Raw genomic sequence first — 19,725 nt, 5'->3', positions numbered from 1 at the left:
ATAAAAGAGTGTGATTTGTGCTCGTAATGCCGCTGTGTCTAAACAAGAGGACATTTGGATCAAAATCAGAAGCACGTCGTTGCTAATGCGGGGAAAATCCACAGGAGTCAGCCGGCTCCGCTCAAAGTTTCCAGTTTCATGTCATTGGCAATCGCTCAGCCCGATTTCCCGGGGGGTATTTGGAGGGCCTCGGACGGCCATATAAGGCAATGTTGACCAATTTGTTAATTATGTAAATTCTCATCAAAGGGGGGGACTTCTTGTTTAGAGTTTCCTGTGTGATGCAGCTAGCGCTGGATGCAGATCTCACGTTGTGCAGCGTTAGTCATTTGTATTTTCTCATTTCTGTAAAGAAGACCTGTCTTTGTATGGTAATGTGTTCCAGTTCTTTGGCAGACGAGAGGACGATCTGATCTCTGCTCCTTCCCGAGAGCACAGAAACTCCAAATCCCCAGTTATAATCAGTTATCTTCTAATGTTTAGAATGTTTCGTTGGTGAACGTGACATAGACCGTCGAGTGAATCGCCTCCGCCAGTTAGTTCTATTATATGTATGGTGCTGTAATAGGAAAAGGTTTTTAGGAAAGCAGTAAATAGTTTTTAATAATTAAAACATATGTATAGCAGTGAATCCTGTATTTAATGAAGAATAGCACTCTGAAAAGAATAACTAATTCCCTTCAATTCATATAACACAGGGGTGATGGGAGTGATAAAGGGCCATTGGGACTCAGGAGTGATGGGAGTGATAAAAGGCCATTGGGACACAGGAGTGATGGGAGTGATAAAGGGCCATTGGAACACAGGAGTGATGGGAGTGATAAAGGGCCATTGGGACTCAGGAGTGATGGGAGTGATAAAAGGCCATTGGGACACAGGAGTGATGGGAGTGATAAAAGGCCATTGGAACACAGGAGTGATGGGAGTGATAAAGGGCCTCTGTACTCCTATGAAGAGATTCCATTAAAAATCAGCCGTTTCTAGCTACAATAGTCATTTAAAACATTAACCCCATCTGCGCTGGATTTCATGTTATTTTAAGACATTTTGCTTTCCTTTCAAAAGCAGGGAAATTTCTAAGTGGCCCCAAACTTACATGTTTATATGCATATGGTTTTGGGTTATCATCTAATGAAGCTTTTCACACGTTATTCTGAGTAGGCTATTGATAAATTCTTCCAGATACAGTAACTTGAGGTAGCTGGAGCATTCAGTACCTGTATGGAAATGCATGCTTGTTTTTGTGTGATCTGAATACGCAACGTGAACACATCTTAAGCTCCAGTTCTGCGTTGTTATTATCCCCCCCCCCTGTTACATTTTCTGTCTCATGTTGTCAAGCTTGTTAAACTGAATGTAGGCTTTCGCATTCATTGCCGTGTTACACTTTGCCATTTCCTAATGTCTTGGACCCCTGCGGAAGGGAGCAACACAGACTATTCCGTGATGGCAGAGGGAACGGCCGCTCCGTTACATACGCGTGGTTGTCATACAATGGAAAATGCTGGCTGTATCAGCTGGCAGATGGATTGGGTGCGTTATTGTTTATCATGTTTAGTAATAAGGAGCTGACATTTTAACTGATCAAAGTGACAATGTAGCCATAGCGGGGCACGTATCTGCAACATATAGCAATTAAGGATCACGCATTGCCTGCCTGCCTGCCGGCTCCAGTTTTATGTATATTGTTGGTATTCTCGCACCAAATGGCTTTTAGATTTTTTTATTTCATTTCTATTTCCTCTGTGTAACTGATCTATTTATTTTATTTTAGCTCCTTGAGATCAACTGGACGGGACTTACAAACCTCCTGGATATTCCTGGTTTGAAGTAAGCAAGAACAGAACTATTTAGTTCCTTAATGCGGCTATACGTTTATTCTTGTGTGTGTGTGTATGTATGTATGTATATATATATATATATATATATGTGTGTGTGTGCAGAGCAGCCATCTTAACTTCCCGTTTGTAGGTCTTTATGATATTTGGTCCGTAAATGGCAACTTCCTGGAGCTCTCGCTCTTCAGGGGAGTGGCTTAACGAGGCTTGGGGGTTGTCAGGGGCTAGTCATGTGTGTGGGAATATAGTTTCTTGTGTTTAAACTTCTCCAAAACGGTTATAGTGAATGAAAAAGAGTTTGAAAAACAAATCCCACCTCCCAAATTAAATAAAACAAGGAACACAAGGGAACTGAATCCCAGAGCAACGAGTTACTAAGGAAAAGGGATTCCAAAACTTAATGAAGTAAAAATACTAAAATGGTGGGGGGGAAATATCAGATTTCCTTAATAAGGATATCCTTATTTGGAAAAGAACTAAATGCTACTGACACTAAAAAACATTCTTTCGTGAAAGCTATTAATAGGCTCCTTTGGCCAAATCATAATGGCTCCCCAATATTGTCTGTAGAGTCTGCACTCCCTAGAGAACTTAAACCTACCCTAGTGGATACAAATAACAAAAAGCCTGTTGCGCGTTTCACCAACAAGAAACTTGGCTTTGTTGGGCGTAACGAACCACAACAGTGAATGAAAAGATTACAAGCTATAGGTGGATTCAGCAAATCAATCGACACCTTTAATGCCATTATCCTCAATCTCCAATCTTGAGTCTGGATGTTAAATAAAAAATATATACAAAATCATGAAGACCGTGCTCCTCTAGCCATTTATTAATAAAATCGTGTTTTTATGGTGATTCGGCTCCAGGCACTCTGGTTATGTTTCTCCATGCAGTCTGATATGACCTTGTTAGTTTACCCTCTCAGAGATAAGATGAAAAGGAGACTTTTAACCTTTGGATTTGTCAGGTAATTTGCAGACCCCAGGCAGCCAATTGATAGACTGATAAACATACGTGTATGAACATGAGATATAAGTAGACCGCACCTAGGTTTTGCTCTCGCACGGTAAAGTACTGGTGGCTGAAAGGCAGGTCCTTACAGGCACCCATTACAGATAAACCAGAAGAAACCTGGTATTTATATATTTCATAGAAATAAAACTATCATGCAATGAAAAGAATACTTGCTCTATAATAAGGTTGACATTTAATGATTACCCCTCAGCACTGGAATGATCCTTTAAGGCCAGTGGAGAGCTGCAGTTTTAAATAATCCTTACATGTGCGGTGCCGTGTGCGGTGCCATGTGTGTCAAGCAGGTGGCTGCACATTGCATTAATTTAATACTAGCATATATGGTTTGATGGGGTAAGATGAACTGACCAACTACAAAGATGTCCCAAATAGGACATGGGAGCAGAATGACCAGATTTTTTTATTATTATTAAACCGTTTTCAAAAAGCGGTACTTTTTGCCCTATAACTTGTACAAAAAAAACAAACAAAAAAAACATTGGTTATTTCTAAACTCAGGACAAATAGAATCTATTAAGCAGTTTTTTTTCATTACCTTTCGCAGATAAGTAAAGAATTTTCAAATAAGTGTTTATTTTCTTCTTCAATTTTTCACCATGTTAATTTTATATTGAATTAGAAAATGTGATCAAAATAATGCCCTTCTCATATTGCTGTGTGGGTAAACTAAAAGAAAATTACAGCTAAACTGCAACACCGCGGAACCGTTAAAACAACCTCGGTCACAAAGGGTACAAAAATTTAGCTCTCTCCTTAAGAGGTTAATAGAATATCTTCATAGACTACAGATGCCCTTTATCACTCCCATCACTCCTGTATTCCAATGGCACGTTGTGTTCACTGATCCAAGTTTACATTTAAAAGGCTAATTGATAGTGAGAAAACCCTTTTGCGATTGTTACAGCCAGAAATGTCCTTGTTTTCCGTGAAAACAGTTCAGTATATGTGTATATTTGTGTGTGTGTGTGTGTATATCATTAATCATTTAAATTAAATAAAAAATGAGTGGGAATCTCTCTGCCCCCATCTAGTGGAGAGAAGTGGGAACAGGAATTTTAAAAATATACTATACATACTATCTTTAAATACCTATTCATATACATGTGGGATAATCCAAGACCCAATAAATGGAAGCTAATTTTAACAGGATAAGCTTACTTAAAACCTCCCACAAGGCTTTGAATACCCAAAAATTAGGAACAAGGGCTTTTGGGGTACGTAGGCATCTCATTACAGGAGGCAATATTATGAGGTTTGCTACGTCTTATTCAATATTCACTAAAAGAGTTTAGATATAAATCGTGTTATACTTTAATTATTGTAACTTTTACACCATAGGGTTTTCCTGTAGCCTTCCTGTGATTTAGTTGGCAAAATAATGTACGCGTGCATCAATTAATAATAATAATTATTATTATTTTACAGTGGTGTGTCCGATACAGTTATCCTGGATATTATATCAAATTATTTGGTGCTTCCAAACCGTATTACTGTCCCTCTTGTAAGTGATGTGCAGATTTCGCAGCTGAGATTCCCTATACCGAAGGTAAGGGGTAATAAACAACTTGCTTTTAATTAGGTGTTTTCTATACCAAATGTCAAAGAATGTGGGGGATAATTAAGAACCAACTTTTTGGGGAGGGGGGAAAGCACCTCTTTCTGAAAAAAAATAAAATAAAGCGTTTGAAGTATTTCGGCAGTGACTAGCGCGTGTTCCTACTTGCAGGGGGTTCTGCGGATATATTTTATCGAGGCTCAGGATCTGATGTGGAAGGATACCTACATGAAGGGACTGGTTAAAGGCAAGTCTGACCCGTATGGCATTATCAAGCTCGGCAGTCAAATATTCCAAACCAAGGTCATCAAAGAAAATCTAAACCCTAAGTGGAATCAAGTGTACGAGGTAAACCTAAAACGCTAATAATTAGCTTTTAAAAAAAATATATGTATATTTTTTATTTTTACTCAAGGTGAGAACTTTCATATTAACCAGAAGTTCATCTCAATTTGCTTATTGTTCAATTGAAATTCCTAATAATACTTCACGAACCCTCTGGTTATCTCAGATCCTGCAGAGGACGACTTTACGGCGACCTTCTGGGTTATCTGTGTTGCCGATACCAACATTGTCGTTTATTTATTACTCCTATTATTTGTTTCTGAGCTAAGGGTCTAATTTCTCCCCGAAATGAATTTCTTTTCTAGGCTTTGGTTTATGAACATCCGGGCCAGGAGCTGGAAATCGAGTTGTTTGATGAAGATACAGACAAAGATGACTTTTTGGGCAGGTAAATTCACTCCCGGCATAATACTGACTTAAATGGACTAATGTGATTAGTAAAATACATAAATGGAAAGAGCCATAGTTTGCATCAGTCAGTAGGGCGCAGTGCCGTGTCTGGGCTGTGGTTTTTTTTTTTTTTTTTTGTTTTTTTTTTAAAGCAGTTTTTAGGATATAATTTTTGTTTAAGCCTGCTGAGGAATTTCCTATGCATTATCCATTTGGAGTGAAGAGGTCCCCTGTTCCTATTACTGTTTGTACAGCTTATAACCAAGTTAGAAAGATCTAAGAAAATGCGAAGACCTTACAGGCTAGTAGCCCTCACTGAATATAGACTGCAGCTCAAAAGTTTGGGGTCACTGAGCTGTTTGCGTGATAAACAAGGAAATTTCTGGCTGTAACATAACCACAAAAGGGTTTCCCAACGATCAATTATCCTTTTAAACTAAAATTTGTATCAGCGAACACAACGTGCCATTGGAACACAGGAGTGGTGGGAGTGATAAAGGGCCATTGGAACACAGGAGTGGTGGGAGTGATAAAGGGCCATTGGAACACAGGAGTGATGGGAGTGATAAAGGGCCATTGGGACACAGGAGTGATGGGAGTGATAAAGGGCCATTGGAACACAGGAGTGATGGGAGTGATAAAGGGCCATTGGAACACAGGAGTGATGGGAGTGATAAAGAGCCCCCTGTACGCTTATGAAGAGATTCCATTAAAAATCAGCCGTTTCCAGCTGAGTATATAGTGATTTATAACATTAACCCCCCATATGTGCTGGATTTCTGATCCATTTCATGTTATTTTAATGGACAAAATTTCCTTTTGTTTTAAATATATACATAAATAAAAAGCCAGGACATTTCTGAGCGACCCCAAACTTTTGAATGGTAGCGTGCGTACAGCTAGTTCAAATTGGGACAGGAAAACACCAGTAACAGTTGGTATTTACAATGACTTCTTGACCGCCTTTAGTACAAACTAATAAAATTACAAACTAGAACAATTTCAAAAGCAAGGCCATTTCTAAGTGACGTGAAGCTTTTGAATGGCAGTTTATGTTTATTAAACGTGGGGGGGGCATGCTTTATGTGTTTGCATTTAATCTATTAACGATCAGCATACTTTGTGCTCTCTTTCAGTCTCCTGATTGACCTGACGGAGGTGGAGAAGGAAAGAGTGGTTGATGAAGTAAGTCCAGGCTGGGCATCAGTCGGCTCTGCTATGATTTCCATCATGTCCTGTCGTCTGTAATTCTGTGAGCAGCGAGATGGGCGTACGATTCATTGCACTCATCTGGCATTGAGAAAAGAACATTTTTAAAGGGTCTCGATCATTACAAACATTCTAATTCAGTTGTGCGTCCCGCGGAGCGGCGGTGAACGAGGTATAACGTGTCAGGATCCTTCAGAAACAAGGTCCACATGTTTCCCCGAATTCATGAACCCAACAGGAAGAAAGGCAGAACGCAAGCATTTCAGATATCGTGTTGAGTCTAAATGGATTAAAATCTTTGGTAACAATATAAGATCTTTGTCTTTAAAAGTCCAATCAAGATTTTAAAGATTCAATTTTAGTGTAGTAAATGGTTAATTGGCCAGTTTATTATGGCATTCACTGTACATTATCCGTAAGCGACTTGAGTAGGTTTCTCCTCCAAGAAGGTCCAAGTTGACCTTGCACAGTGCGTAGCTATTAGATGAGGTTTCATTGAAGCATTACGCAGGGCTGACCGGCTCTTTCTTGAAGGTTTGCGTTGTCGGATTATTATTTATTGATTTGTATAGTGCCATCATATTCCACAGCGCTGTACACCGGCCAAAATAGGACATGACAATGTGGACTTACAGAAACAAAAAGAGATGAGAACCAAAACAGTCTGAAGATATGATAACACATTCATTTTTATTGTCTTTCTGTGAATTTTAGTGGTTCTGTCTGGATGATGCTACTAGTGGAAAACTGCATTTGAAATTAGAATGGCTCACACTGATGTCCACAACCGAGTATCTTGACCAGGTAAGTAGTCATTGGGGAAATAAAGGTGCATCTATAATTGGTTATTACGGCAAACATTTTAAATCCTCTTTGTATACCATTAAATAAATATAATACATAAATCTTCCGTGACGTAGCCCAGTGTATTCCGGCTTCTGCCTCGGAAACTCCTCTGAGCCGAAATCCAAAACTGTAGAAGCAGATCGAGGCGTGCTATAACCGATAACACTAATTTCAGGCCTTAATCCCTCATTAGGTGCCTCCATATCAGGTAATTTTGGGAAAACGTTACTGTTTTATTTGTTTTGCAATGGTGACAAAGTTTGGGCACTTTTTTTAAAGGGACCGTCTAGTGTCCCATGCAGCCCAACCAATGAAGAATAAGAATGGATATTAAAGTAAGTCCTTTTAATATGCATTTGTTTCCTTAAAAAAACACCTTTAGGAGAAGTTGCAGCAAACTCCCCCACTACACACGCCTACATTTTACACCTGTCAGGGGCAGGACAGGGTTCCTATTAAAGTCCGTTACTTAGGGGGTCTAGTTTGACCCTCTGGAACTTCCGCACGAGCCAGCCCTGCCAAGAGTATACCGGGCATACGCAGTGGCAACCAGGAGAGCATTTGGCAGAGGAGCGAGCCTGGAAGCTGAAGGTGGGGGGGGGGTCAAATAAAAGGGAGATTCTGATGAATTTCTCTATGCATTTGCAAAGGGCTAGATACTCCAAAATGTTAATGGGGACACTCGTATGATGACTGGAGTGTCCCTTTAAATTTGGGGTTGTGTCCCCACAGTGGCTTATTCTGGCCAAGGGCGACTAGGTCAGGTGGGTGGCAGCCCCTCCATCACATATCAGGGAGCCCGCTGGGTGTCATTGGGATTACAGCGTTCACCCCGATCCAACTTCTAAATACAACTTCTCTACTGAATCTGTGGAGCCGTGGCATTGAAGTTCCTTAAAGGTTTACTTTACATTTTGTGTATGTGGCCCCAACATATATTGACAACACAACATTGTCCACAGATTTGCCCTATGATGATTGTGTATTTTTATAACCTATTACATTAATTGTGTACTTTTAGGCGCTCACAAGCGTTAAAGCGGACAAAGACCAGGCGGACGATGGCCTGTCCTCGGCTATTCTCATTCTGTATTTGGATTCTGCACGGAGTTTGCCTGTAAGTAAAACGAAATATTTCTTCGTATCACCAAATCCACAGATAATTGCGTAATACACGAAATGTTTCACCGTTGAGCTGTCGTTGGCAGTGCACCGTAAGATGTTCAAGCCAATTCTATACTTCTCAGTGGTAAGAACTGGTGGCTTTAGATAATGACCTTTATTTCACGTGATGTTTTCCTTTGGGACTGGCATAACAGTTAAAAAATTATTTTTTTTCTGCATAAATTTGTCATGATTTGAGTTTTTTTTCATTTCTTTGAAGCCATTTTAATGGGTTAACTGAGGTTAGTAAGTAAATTTGGTAAGGTATGGCTGAATTGCGTCTTTTTTATTTATATATATATTATTATTATTTATATATACATATAATATATAAAATAAAGACTTGCAGCACACTTTACACTTGGGTTTACCGTTCTCTGCTGCTGTTCTTCATTCATCGCCGTGACTCTGATTCTCCGGACGTCGCCACGTGGATCCTGTTTATCTCTGTCCATCGCTGTCGTGTGTCGTTATGTTTTAGTCCCGCAGCATGCTCATACCCCGGATCAATTCTTTTTCCTCACCAGCAAAATGGCTCATTTGTTCACATTATGTCGATTCAGTGTTGTGTTGCTTTAAGTTTATTGTTGTTCGCACCACTGAGCTATACAATCTCATTCCTATCTCTCACGTTTCCTTCATTCTGCATCGCTTTGGTCATTCTTTGCTTTGTCATTTCACTCTTCGTCTTCCAAGAGTATCTACGAAGGGCGCTTGGGCTGTGGCCGCTTTAAAGAAAGAAAGGCTTCCGGACTTATCTTTTGTGAAAACACTTCCTCAATGTATAGAGCTCTCTGTGTGAGTTCTTACTTGGTGACGAATTCTGAACATGCATGTCTGTCTACCGAAGCATGTTTTTAGCATGTCAGATGGTCACCCGTTTCTTATCTAAATCACCTTCCAATAATCTAGGGAGATTGTCCATCGCGTTTTGCTGTTGGTAAACTACTTAGTTTGTTGCTAACTTTTTTTGTCACAATCGTTTATTTTGGGGGATTTTAAAACTTTCAACTTTAAAACTTTTTAGACTTAAAAAGCTATTAAAAGTCCATGTTTCAAGGACAACGGAATCCCCATTATACTAACCATTTTTGTGTAACATTTTGCATTTAATGGTTCATAACTGGTCAAAAGGTGTTAATTTCACTAGATCTGAAACATTCTTCAGATAAAATTATCTATTTTATCCGGTTGTGGTAGGTTGTTCTGTTGTTTTATCCATCGGTTTTTGATATTCCGTTTAAAAGTAAGGAGCTCCTTTACCTTACAAGAACCAGCCTTTCTCCTAACTCCTAAGGTCTTTCTTTAAGCGATACTTTTCTTTACGGACCTGTGAATGCAAAAAGGCAAAATCTGTAACGTTTTGGACCTTTAGGAAGCTGCTGTAATTATGGGATTCTCCAAGTATTTCTGAGTAGGGACAAAAAAATCAAGACCATGACAGTTATCCTTGAAAGGTCTGGTGATACGATGTCGGTCTTCATTAACTTGCTATAAATAGGTGAGTTATAAACAAACTAATGTCACTAATCTGAAACAAATTAAGCAAAGTGGCTTGTATTGTCTGGCCAAAACTGAAAATGTAGCAGTTGGCCGTATCTGAAATGTTCCCATAAATACGTTTGGAGCTGTAGCCATGGAAGCTGGTATGACGTTCCTCCGGGCGGCTTCACACTGGGGACATTGTTCTTTATATACCGTATATGATGGACTTATGGATTTTGGAATCACAAACGTCTAAGAGGTGTACATGGAGTAGAGATGGTCAGGCAGATCTCCGATTCCGGTAGAGCATGGACTCTTATAATCCACGGCTAAACTAAAGTCATTTAGAACTTTGTGACGTTAAAAGCGTCCATCGTTAAAAATGGAGACCTCATACATATGTCATAATACATAATACGTATGTCATAATACATAATACATATGTCATAATACATATGTCATAATACATATGTCATAATACATAATACATATGTCATAAGTTCTATTCCTTCAGCACAGTGGAGACCTTTCCAACCATCTGGGCCGTAGAAGGCAGCTGTCACAGTCCATTCCCCGGCTCTGTCCATATCTTTTTTTTGTCATTGATGGAAATAGCTTACATTCCGTATTCTCACCACACAGAGAATTAATATTTGCTTCATTATAAATGCCGCACCAGACATCAGTATCCAGCCCTGACCATTCATCAATCGGGATGAAATCGTAACATTTTTGTATTTATTTAAAGCCATCCAACCAGTCAAAACAGTTCCAAGCCATTCTTTTAATGCAGGAATGGATTTTCTTCTCCTTTTTATTACCATTTATTGTTTTATATAGCACCATCATATGCCGCAGCGCTGCACAACGGGATCTCCTTGTGTTCTTGTGTCTTGTTTTGCCCATGATTCACTGTTTGCTTTTGATTTTGCTTGTTTTCACGTGCTCCTGTCTGTGGTTAACCTGCCCGAGCATCCTCATAGCATGGTTTATTAACCCTCTATGTGTTCATTTTTTCCGTTATAAGAATAATCCATTAGAAATTAACCACGTTGGCATGAAGAAGGCTGCTGTTGAAAAAGCTAAAAAGGTAAACTTAATGTCAAAAACGTCAAAAACAAACAAACAAAAAAACACGGCAATCGGAACATTACAGCAGCTCATATTTTAATAGCATTTATTTTAATTTTTTATTTTTTTTTTAAACATAAAACTTGCAGAATATTTTTCTGGTATCTGTCATTCTGCTCCGTGTTTAGAAAATGTTACAATTGAGGAAAATGGAAAGAAATCCAGCTTTCACTACATGAGTATATGAAATAAATTGGAAAATTAAGGGAAAAAAGTGGGGAATAAAAAGCTTTTCTGATCAAAATGAAGTTGCAGTGATAGCAGGCTAGGTTCTCCCGTAGGATTTAGGTAAAGCGCAGTTTGTAGGAATAAAAACTATATTCCTGATTCAGATATAATAATCTTCAGAATATATATAGTGCGTTCGCCTTCTGGGAATCCCATGCTGAGAATACCTCAATATACCAGATCTTAAAGAACTACACGAAAACCATGGTCCTCCCCACAAAACGCTACAATCCTTCCCTATCCTGTCCCTTTAATACAATGTATAACCCCCCCGGCTGTCGCAGGCGGACTCTTATACATTGCCGGTTTTAAAACACAATTTTTTGTGTCCTCATTCCCCCTTTTTTTTTTTTCTCTCATGCATGGGCTTGCTGGTTTCATTTTGTGCATTGAGTTTATTTTTATTTTTTTATTTCCCTTTCTTTTATAAACCCTGCGAAAAGGTTTTCTAGATGTAAAATGCGAGTATGTATTTTAAATGGTGTGAAACAAAATACTTCTTTGTATTTCACACTAAGTTTTAGGTGGAACAACATAGATATATTAAACATATATAAGTACATATATAAAATATATAGACTATGTGTGATATGAGAATCTATAAGAGTATTTATACCTGCAGTGTGTGTGTGTATATAATATACAGCATGCGCTATATACGGTGTATATATAATATATATGTTATGTGTCATGTTATATGTGTGGTGTCCTGAGAGTTGGTAGGTGTGTGACTTCTATTCTGAAGTGCTTTTGGTTCCGTTCCAGTCTGGGAAGAAGATTGGAAGCACCCCCAACCCGTTTGTGCTGTTTTCTTTGGGTCACACTGTGCAGGAGAGTAAGGTAAGCCAACGTACCGGAAGTGGCGGGGCTGGCGCGGAACAAAAGGTGGTCCTCAGTAGATATTTTTTCTTTCATCCATTGGAAACCAATGCTACTGGAGAATAAACCCCAAACCTGTATACATTAACACAGATCGGCATTGACAAAACTCTGGTTCCAATAATCTTTCTTTATCTGCGGACCCGGAAGCCGCCATTGCTGTCGGTCGTTATTATTAGTTATTGTTTTATATAGAGCCATCATATTCCATAGCGCTCTAATGTGGGATGTGATATTTTGGGTGACCTTCTCAGCTCAAACACCCCACTGAGCTGATTTTTATGGCAATGCTCAAAGTCCGTTCCTCCATAGACTTTTACTAGTCGGCGTGTCCGCCTGGGTGGTTAAAATTGAGCCATTCTATTGTTTCCCACAAGCAGTATGATAAGGAATCAATGTGTTTTGTCTAGTGGATTAGCCTAAGAGAAAAGAGCAAAAATACATACAAATGGCTAATATGCAGCTTCCTGAAAACAACATATTTCGCAATAGCTAGAAATCAGCCCAGTCTCTCCTATTCATTGAAAAAATAACTTACTGTATAACCTGTTTTTCCCCTTTTCATGGTTAAAAGGTTAAGTACAAGACCATTGAACCGGTGTGGGAGCAGACATTTACCTTCTTCGTCCACAATCCTAAGCGACAGGCACTCGAAGTGGAGGTACAAAAAATTTATTAATTACTAAAATGTTATAACGCGCTTATTAACACACCAGTGAAAACTCCAATGAAAATTATTACTATTGCATGCAGTAAGGCACTAACGGCTCTTCCCCGATTTAAGTTCCCATCGTCGGAGCTGGAATGCATATTTTTTTGATGAGATTTTAACCCATTGATTTTTTTTTTCCCCCAAAATTTTGTTAATCTGTTATGTTTACAGATTAAAATAAGTAATGTATGTATTAGAATCCCACGTTATGTACATACCATGGGGGCAGTAATATAAATGTCACGATTATCCCGATGAGTAAGGCTGATGTAAGCAAGCTGCATGTCCCGGTTATTGATGGGAGAATTTACAGAATTCTCCTCTGTAAAGTGTAGTAATTTGTTGCACGGACTTCGGTGCCTTTTACTGCATGCAAATCGGGGTTAGAAAATGAGATTTCCTGTCTTTCTGCCGGAACAGGAAGCATTCTTCAGTATGCTTGCTGTGCTGATCTATTACACGATTATACGATTTACACCGGCCCTTCAAATCACGTTTTAGTGGCTTCTGCAGTAACTTCTACCCACTATAGAGTAGTCACGCTCCACTTGGCGATGGAATCTCTCCCAGTCCCCTCCACCTCCCCAGGACAGACGCTGCTGGTACCAAGCGCTGGGCCTGTTTGAGGCATAGACCGGTTCTGATGACTCTGCTCTGTTCCATGTTCTGTATTTTCCATGCATTCAGAAAGGCTGACTGTTTCGGGTTTTTTATTGCCAGGCTCCTGCTTATTCCGCTTGGCTGTTTTTTTTCATCCCATCTGTTCGCGTTTTTACCAGCCTACTATGCTGTCTTTTTTTAGTTTGTGGAGCGCGGATTGTTGGAATGCAGCTGCTTATAAAGAGCCAAATCAGGGGCTTTGTTTCAGCGTGAACCTGATTGTTGTATCTGAGATCGGTTTCAACACATAACGATCTTCATAGATTACAATAAACAATATAATCTATTAGAAAACGTTAAGTGCATGCCGTGGGAGCAGCCGCTTCCTCGTCACGTTACGTTCTCTCTGCCCTTTTAAGTTTCTGGTTGTTTTTGATTGGTTGTTTAAGGTTTGGGGGAGGAGAAAAAATTATGCGTTTTTGCCATCTTTTGCCACAGATCTCGCTTCCTTAAAGATAAATAGTGTCTTACCCTTAAACTTAATTCCCGAAAATGTACTTTTATTTGTTCTAAAAGCCCAGAAGGTGATAGTGTTTCTTTAAATCCCCCATTGTGTGACATCATCACCATCTGCAAAGACGTTGGCGCCTGGGTAGGAACAAAATGTAGCGTAGTGGTTCAGCTTTTAGTTCAGAATTAGTTAATTATTTATGGAAATACTGCAGAGGTGCCTTAAACATTCTCCTCTTCCGCTCTCTCGTAAACGCCACTCACGCTACCACCTAGCGAGCAGTAGTATGACATCATACTTCCGCATCGGGGGGGGGGCATCTATAGAACATCTTGGAGCAATGATCATTTCACCTACGTGTTTAATAGTTGATGTAGTACAAACCCTGTCGCCTTTAAATCGGAAGATTCCGTTTGATTAGGATTATTAATAAATAAGAAATCATAGTTAGGAAATAGGAAGACGATAAGAAGAAAATCCCTTGAGAAAGCACAAGTAACTTTTTTTCAGCTTTGTCTCCTTGAAACGTAGTCTTAGTGCCAAGTATTTAAAAAGTCACAAATGAGGCAAAATGTAGGACTTACAAAATATTTCTGAAAGTGTTTTGGATGTTTATCGATACGAGGCGTGTTGTTTCGGATGCTGTCATTTGTTTAGAAAGCGTTAAACTCATCGCACCTATTTTGCTGAATTTAATAGCTTTTTGTTGCTATAATAAGATTAGGTTTCCTGCAGAATGCTGTTGCCGTAACGCGTCACATCCCGCCGGCTTCCGTACAATGTTAATCTCCCCCTCTTCTTCTGTGCCGTCTCGCAGGTTAAGGATGACTTTCACCAGAGTTCCATGGGCAACCTGAGAATTCCGCTGAGCCAGTTACTGAACAGCGAAGACCTCACTATCAATCAGAGGTTCCAGCTGAATAACTCCGGACCCAACAGTACCATTAAGATGAAGATTGCGCTCAGGGTATGACGCGTCCCATACCTGTTTCTCTTATTGTCGTTCTTCAGACAGAAAGCATCATAGGAGCTGGAGGTCCACAGCAGTTGGGGATAAACTTTGGTCCTCCTTTTGATCAATGATTTTTTTGTATACATTTTTTTCCAGGTATATTTTTTGTAGCATCCCAAAGTATTGCTTTGAGATAACATATGCCATCTGAAGAAGTCTATGATATAAATATGACCTATAATGAGAGAGATAAAACAAGAGCATAAAAGATAGGGTCCCAACTGAAGAACCCCTGTAAGGTTATGATATAATCAACTAATTCAGATAACGCAACTACTTGGGCTTATTTGGTTCCCAGCCACATAAGTCACGATCTTATAGTCACCTTCAGTTGGGTCGTCTATGATGTTGCCAACATATAGATATATAATAACGTGACCCTATTGCCCCACCGCCTAGTCTGCTGCGCTATGGTCTTAGCTAGTTGTTTTGTTGGAGGTCCTTCTCTCCTCTTACCTTGTAGATCTTTTTCAGGGATGGTGGAGGACAATATCAAGCTTCTCCTGCAGCTGAATAAAAAAAAATACAAGAAGCCCCAAACATACTGGCCCAGTATTCACGCCATCGTGTTTAGCCGCATGGACACAGGGAATTTAATGTCCGCTTTTGATTGCCAGGGGGTGCAGTTCTCAGCAGTCGGACATTTCTCTGGTGTTTAGAGGGTTAAACATTTTAAATTAGCTATACCTTTGAATATGCTTATTTCTTTTCTTGGTATTTCTGTATTCAGAATTTTTCCTTGCTGGAGATGAAAAAACCTAAAATCTCGATGTTGTCTGATTGCCGTAGATACTCTATGTTGAGAGGCCGGTACGTTCTCCTGATGACCAGCACACGTCCCAGGTGAAAAGGCCGTCCATATTCAAGGGGAAAGCGCCCCATACCCCCCAGACACCAACGCCTGCGGCGGTGCAGAAACCTCCACCAACACCCAAACTAGATGGTATTCAGAAAACTGAGAACGGGGAGAAAGGAAGCCCGACGAATCCGAGTCCCCAGAGACCAACCGATCTGAACAAAAGCTCGTCCAGCCTGTCCGGTTCCAGCTTCAGCTATTCTCCGTCGCACATATCCGCCATGAAGGAGCCCACGCCGAGCATTGCTTCCGACATATCCACCCAAATGGCCACGCATGAGCTACGCCAGCGGCTCCGGCAGCTTCAGAAGTTAGTCGTCCTGATAACTCCCTGTGTTATGTGTGCATGAAGGGTTGCCTGTGTGCTGCTTGTTTTCAGCGCCTCTTATAAAGTGAGAAAAAGCCCAATATACCCGGCTTTATTTAAAATAATCTACGAGTAATGAGAAGTTATTCTTCCTCTTGGTTCAAATAAATAACCTTCTTCTCTGCACAGTTGTGTCTTTTGATGGTTGTTGCTATGGTGTGATTAGATAAGATTTAAAAATAGTTTAAAAACATTGTTACACTATTCGAACCGGTGCAACAGAACTTTGTAAACTGGCAGATAATTTGGCAACCAAATCACCTACTTATAGAAATAGCTGGCAGAAATCTCTATATATATTATAATATATTTAGGATCCAAAATGTTTTTGATGTATTTAAGCATTTGTAAAAGTATATATTTTTTAATTGTTTAGTGGCACGTCAGTGGGTCAGTCTCCCCTCGGACAGATCCAGCTGACGATCCGGCACAGCTCGCACAGAAACAAGCTCATGGTGGTGGTACATTCCTGCAGGTTAGTGAAATTCTCATCATCTATTCATTCTTCAAGTTATTAAATGGAACCGGAACAAAAGCCATCCGAGTAACTAAGCTGGTTGGACACTGGATGCGATTAGTGCTGACGTTATGTCGGTGACTTGCAGTAGAGTTTACCTGTTAGATTAAAATATTATATATTAGTTCGTACTTATTTTTCGCTTCCCTCGTACCTGGTGAGAGCAGAAAACGCTTGCTATTTCAAAGGCCAGTCACACTGTTACAAGGGGCCGTGGTATGACATCATACTCCGACACGATCAGTGATATGACATCATTCTCTGACACGATCAGTGATATGACATCATTCTCTGACACGATCAGTGATATGACATCATACTCCGACACGATCAGTGATATGACATCATTCTCTGACATGATCAGTGATATGACATCATACTCTGACATGATCAGTGATATGACATCATACTCTGACGTGATCAGTGATATGACATCATACTCTGACATGATCAGTGATAGGCGCAAGGAGAACTTGATATAGTTGCGATTATATAAATAAATGTAATGTCCTTTTGAGCTCCACGCAGTTTGGATACCAAAGACCTTGCGCATGTCTAATAGTATACGATTCGCAGCCAATGTCATTAGTACCAGCTTCAAATCGACAGCCGTTGAAGGGGGGCCTACATTAACTCACTTTATTAATATTTTCTCATGTTCTATGGAGTCATCAAAGTAAGGCTTTTAGGCACTTAGCACCTTTACTCAATGCCCCCCCGCCATGCTTAATAATAGTTTATTTTATCTGTCTTGCAGAAACCTGATAGCGTTTTCAGAAGACGGCTCTGATCCCTACGTCCGATTGTATTTATTGCCAGACAAGAGGCGGTCGGGCAGGAGAAAAACTCATGTACATAAGAAGACACTAAATCCAGTATTTGACCAAACGTATGTGGTCTTCCCTGTTTAAATATTTGATTTTTATGTTAAACTGAAACAAACAAATTTTTGGATTAGAAAATGATTAGTGTCTTAAGTTCATATTTTTTCAAATATATAATAATAATAATAATGATCTCATACTGGGCTGTGTCCCTATGGGCAACAAAAACCTTTCTAACCTAGGGCTTATTTGTTTTTCTCATATAATTATGTCTTCAGAAATGGTCAACCATCCATGAGCCCTCATCCACTTTGTAATTCTAGGTTACCCCCCCCCCCCCACCTGCCCACCTATCATTACTTTCTTACACTTATATGGTTACAGGATACACTCAGTATTTTTATTTTATTTTTTTTCCTGGTGCCATTGCTATTTAAGCATATGACGGTGATGATTCTGACTACGTGAACTGCAATTCCAGGTTTGAATTCAGTGTTTCGCTGCCAGAGATTCAGAGAAGGGTATTAGACGTGGCTGTGAAGAACAGCGGGGGATTCTTATCCAGAGACAAAGGACTTCTTGGAAAGGTGGGTAAAACAAGTGCTTTCTACGAAGGGGAAACTTCAGCCGAAACCTACTGGTTGGGGAGTATGGCGACACTTACCAGCGCCCGTTCTACTGAGGCATCGAAGAATAACCAATGTTTCACGTCTCCTTTTTTATTATGCATTTTAAAGGGCTGACACCAGTGAGCTTCTTCTGCAAGAAGGGCTCAGCTGGCCCTGCATAATGCATCGTTAATATGGGGGGCATTTTGTGATTCAGCTGACTAAACTATGCATTACATAGGGCTTGGCCCCCTTTTTTTTTTTCTTTTCTTTAGGAGAAACTTGCCGGGATTGGCCCTCTGTAATTCCTAGTTTGTAACCTGACTCAGTTTGCACATTACCAGTTACTGCCTCTAATTCTTCTCTTGGGTTCATCTTGAGGGTCTTTTGAGTTTGTATGAAGATGTCATGATTGCCCTTTGCTTGTATTGCTACCGAGCTAGATTATTACGCCAGGTCCTCCTCATACACGCACACTCTACCTGGAGGGACGTATCAATAAACCCAAGAATTGATTGATTTTTTATTTTTTTTTTACAGTTAATGGTAGATCTAAACCAAGAAGAAGTTACTAAAGGATGGACTCAGTGGTAAGTAAAAAATATTATCCCTTAATCTTTCACACCAAATCCAACAGTAAACCTGGAAAACAAAGTTAAAACCTGTGAAAAAAACCTGAAGGATCTGGAAAATAACGAATACCGATGAAGCGTTTGATAAAGAATTGTCGCTGGTCCATGGGGACGGCTGATTGGTCGCTCGCTGACCTTGACTTTTCCCATTGCTGTTTTAGTTTGGGGTGGGGGGGTTACATTACTGTAGCGCACCTCCTCTAGATAGAAGTGTTTTATGGGTTTCTGTACAGACAGCGCTCCTTTTAGAATGGCCATAAATGAGACTCGTCAATCAGTAGGTTGCTGTGAATCGTCACTTCAGTAGATAACTCCGCTCTCTGCTATTTTATGTTCTTTTCAAGCAATAATGTCCTCCCCTGGAGCCAACTGCAAGCACTCAACAAAAACACGCAAAACTTGCTCCCAAATGCACATCATAGTATTCCTACATGTTGAACTCTCTTGAACCGTTCACAGAAAAACAATCGAGTACAGAGATTTTTAACGCGGCCAATTGACAGCCTAGTACAAAATACAAAACATATCGTTCTTTTTAGTCGGGGGTCGTTTAATTGCTTAGTTTTACCCCAGCCTTAAAAAAAGGGAATCCTGGAATCTCCCAGGTTCCTCGGGTTCTGTAACAATTGTGTTGCTTACAAGTAACGTTGTATCCATTGTTTTCCTATAGGTACGATCTCACTGAAGATGGTACGAGGTTATCTGTCACCAACTAGACACTCCGCCTGAGATATCTTTCACCTGCAGACACAATTGTATCGAGCGCACTAAATGTGTCATCGTTTTTGTCGATCCATATATTTCATTATCTGCCCCTGAGGCCATTTTATTTTTTTAAAACTCGTATATATATTTTTTTTTACACCGCTTTGCAGCCTCTTGGTAATTTCTGCTATCAAGCTTAATCAGCCTTAAGTTTTAACGGTCTAATATTGTGCAATATTATTGTTTTTTAATTGCATTAGAACGACGCCTGCA

The 19,725-nt window shown here is 39.9% G+C and overlaps 1 protein-coding gene across 1 annotated transcript in view; it reads left to right on the top strand.

Annotated features, from left to right (window-relative positions):
• LOC149276502 (extended synaptotagmin-2-A-like) overlaps window positions 1-19,463 on the top strand; it is a 52,472-nt gene extending 33,009 nt beyond the window's left edge. The window contains exons 7-24 of the mRNA XM_089503567.1: window positions 1,775-1,830; window positions 4,302-4,422; window positions 4,603-4,779; window positions 5,082-5,164; window positions 6,303-6,351; window positions 7,090-7,179; window positions 8,243-8,338; window positions 9,082-9,183; window positions 10,898-10,960; window positions 11,995-12,069; window positions 12,683-12,769; window positions 14,749-14,898; window positions 15,733-16,109; window positions 16,543-16,641; window positions 17,441-17,572; window positions 17,989-18,094; window positions 18,656-18,705; window positions 19,418-19,463. Coding sequence (XP_089359693.1) covers window positions 1,775-1,830; window positions 4,302-4,422; window positions 4,603-4,779; window positions 5,082-5,164; window positions 6,303-6,351; window positions 7,090-7,179; window positions 8,243-8,338; window positions 9,082-9,183; window positions 10,898-10,960; window positions 11,995-12,069; window positions 12,683-12,769; window positions 14,749-14,898; window positions 15,733-16,109; window positions 16,543-16,641; window positions 17,441-17,572; window positions 17,989-18,094; window positions 18,656-18,705; window positions 19,418-19,463 — 1,959 coding nt within the window. The remainder of the gene's footprint in view (window positions 1-1,774; window positions 1,831-4,301; window positions 4,423-4,602; window positions 4,780-5,081; window positions 5,165-6,302; window positions 6,352-7,089; window positions 7,180-8,242; window positions 8,339-9,081; window positions 9,184-10,897; window positions 10,961-11,994; window positions 12,070-12,682; window positions 12,770-14,748; window positions 14,899-15,732; window positions 16,110-16,542; window positions 16,642-17,440; window positions 17,573-17,988; window positions 18,095-18,655; window positions 18,706-19,417) is intronic.
• The last annotated feature ends 262 nt before the right edge of the window (window positions 19,464-19,725 follow it).

Source organism: Sceloporus occidentalis, unplaced genomic scaffold (genome assembly GCF_023333645.1).
Source record: "Sceloporus occidentalis isolate IW3139 unplaced genomic scaffold, rSceOcc1.0.p SCAF_236, whole genome shotgun sequence".
Lineage (NCBI taxonomy): Eukaryota > Metazoa > Chordata > Lepidosauria > Squamata > Phrynosomatidae > Sceloporus > Sceloporus occidentalis.
This window is presented reverse-complemented; position numbering and strand designations above follow the sequence as displayed.